Source organism: Condylura cristata, unplaced genomic scaffold, assembly GCF_000260355.1.
Source record: "Condylura cristata isolate star-nosed mole 26May11 unplaced genomic scaffold, ConCri1.0 scaffold00028, whole genome shotgun sequence".
NCBI lineage: Eukaryota > Metazoa > Chordata > Mammalia > Eulipotyphla > Talpidae > Condylura > Condylura cristata.
The window spans coordinates 11674844-11676887 of record NW_004567129.1 but is presented as its reverse complement, the minus strand read 5'-3'; the positions used below and the strand labels follow the sequence as shown (position 1 = coordinate 11676887).

General features: G+C 57.7%; 1 protein-coding gene across 1 annotated transcript in view; it reads right to left on the bottom strand.

Moving 5' to 3' along the window:
* Nucleotides 1-46: 46 nt before the first annotated feature.
* The window catches only part of LOC101633206 (chymotrypsinogen B-like), a 14206-nt gene continuing 12208 nt past the window's right edge, over nucleotides 47-2044 (bottom strand). Inside the window, exons 5-7 of the mRNA XM_004690374.1 lie at nucleotides 1463-1643; nucleotides 622-752; nucleotides 47-208 (exon numbers count right to left, since the gene is read on the bottom strand). Coding sequence (XP_004690431.1) covers nucleotides 47-208; nucleotides 622-752; nucleotides 1463-1643 — 474 coding nt within the window. The remainder of the gene's footprint in view (nucleotides 209-621; nucleotides 753-1462; nucleotides 1644-2044) is intronic.

Sequence of the window (2044 nt, the reverse complement as noted above, 5' to 3'; positions counted from 1 at the left end):
CAGGGGCTTTATTGGGGACACTGGGGTTGAGGTGGAGGATCAAGTCTCAGTTGTTGGCCACGGTCTCCTCAATCCAGGGCATGACCTTGGTGACACGGGCACACACACTGGGCTTGGAGGGAGTGCAGGTCTCACTACCCCAGGACACGACGCCCACCAGGGTCCAAGCTCCATCCTTCTGGCAGACCAGGGGGCCGCCAGAGTCGCCCTATGGGAGGAGAAGGACTTGACTGCATGTTTGCAAGGGGTGGGAGGATCATTTTGTGCGCCCATCTGACTAGTCAAAGAGGTACCCAAGGGACAATTAGGAACAGGGGTGGAGTGCTGGAAACTTCCATCTGAGCAAGTGGCAGACCAGCCCCACCACCTGTGCCAGAGGCGTGTGGGGATCAACTGCAAAAAGGGCTGGGAACATACAGCACGGGGGTCCCAATGAAAGAAAACCCTGCTGGGAAGCGCCTCAAGTCTGGCTGGTGCCCCCCACTGTGACATCAGCTGGAGCTGGTCCTGGCTTCTTTGGACAGGGCGCAGGGGGAGAGCAGGTGAACCAGGGGACCAGAAGTGGCTGCCCCAGCCTATGGCAAGACAGACCACCAGGGGGCAGCGCAGAGCAGGCCCTACCTTGCATATTGCTCTGCCATTGCCCCCTGCACAGACCATGAGATCAGAGATGTTGTCGCCCCAGGACTTCACGCACTCGGCGTTGGACAGGAGGGGCAGGGTGGCCTGCTGCAGCGTGTTGGAGGCCTTGCCTGGACAACAGAGAGGCCAGGACAGGTGAGAACCCTCAGCCTCTTGCACAACCTGGGAGGAGAGGACAAGCCCCTCCTTTCATCACTATTCAGGGTGCTGAACCTGAGTCCTGTGCCTCCTTAATCCTTAGAGATCTCAGTGGTTCCCTCCTTCTGATTTCACTCCAGGTGCTCAGTGTGCTCCAGGCACAGCTGGTGAACAGTCCTGCCTGCCCAGCCTGTTCTGGGGGAAGACCAGACGGGAAGCCGGCTCTGGCCTGTGCAGAGGGTCACAGGACAGTGGAGGAGACTGTCAGCCTGGGTCAGCAACAGGGAGTGGATGCGAGGCTGGACACTCAGGGTCCTGGACACACCCTGGATACCTCTGGATACCTGAACCTCACCCAGTCTGAAAGGAGGCCCCAGTGCCAATCCCTGAGGCTTTGGGGCATTTCAACGCTGCTGGTGTCACTGTGGACAGGTGCAGGTGGTGAGTATGGCAGGGTCTACTAGGACTGAGCTGTATCTACAGAAACTGACCACTCAAGGCCATCATGGACTTGTGTGCATCATATGGGTAGGTTTTCATAAAAAGGTTTGTGAATAAAACAGCAGAAACATTTAAGAAAAAGTTCGTTTCCATAAAATCAAAGAGCAGAGCTATATGGGCCCCATATGCTGGACAGGTAGACCAGACCCACCCCCTGGGTGACAGGGCCAAGGTCACTCACCATAATAATGGGTCCTGCCCCAGCCCGTGGTGACACACAGGGACCCGGCTGTGAAGTTGTCCTGAGCCCTGGGCAGGCACACGGCGGACACGGTCTCAGAGAGGCTGGCAGGTGTGGCCAGCTTCAGCAGGGCGATGTCATTATTGGCAGTAGTGATGTCAAAACTGGGGTGATCAAACACCTGTGGTGAGGTGGGGGGTGGTGTGAGGCCTGGGGCCCACCAGGGATCTGCAGGTGTCACGAGACAAATGCCTTCCAGGTGCTGATAGAGGACAGACCAGGGGAGCCCTGGGGAGAATTTGAGCCCATCTGCACCCCCGTCTCTCTCACCCCCTGCCCAGCCCCAGCCTGGCATACCTGAGCAATCCTCAGCACCTGAGCGTTCTTCATTTTTGTTGACAAGTTAAATATTCCAGCAACAACTGTGTGATATGTGCTAGAGGAGGCGGGTGGGGTGAGGAAGGAGGTCTTGCCTGCTCCCCCAGCCCCACATTTGAAACTTCCCTGGGCCTCACCGGACTCTACAGTGGGCGGCAGTGACCACCCAGGACTCGTTGATCAGGGAGCCCCCACAGAAGTGGT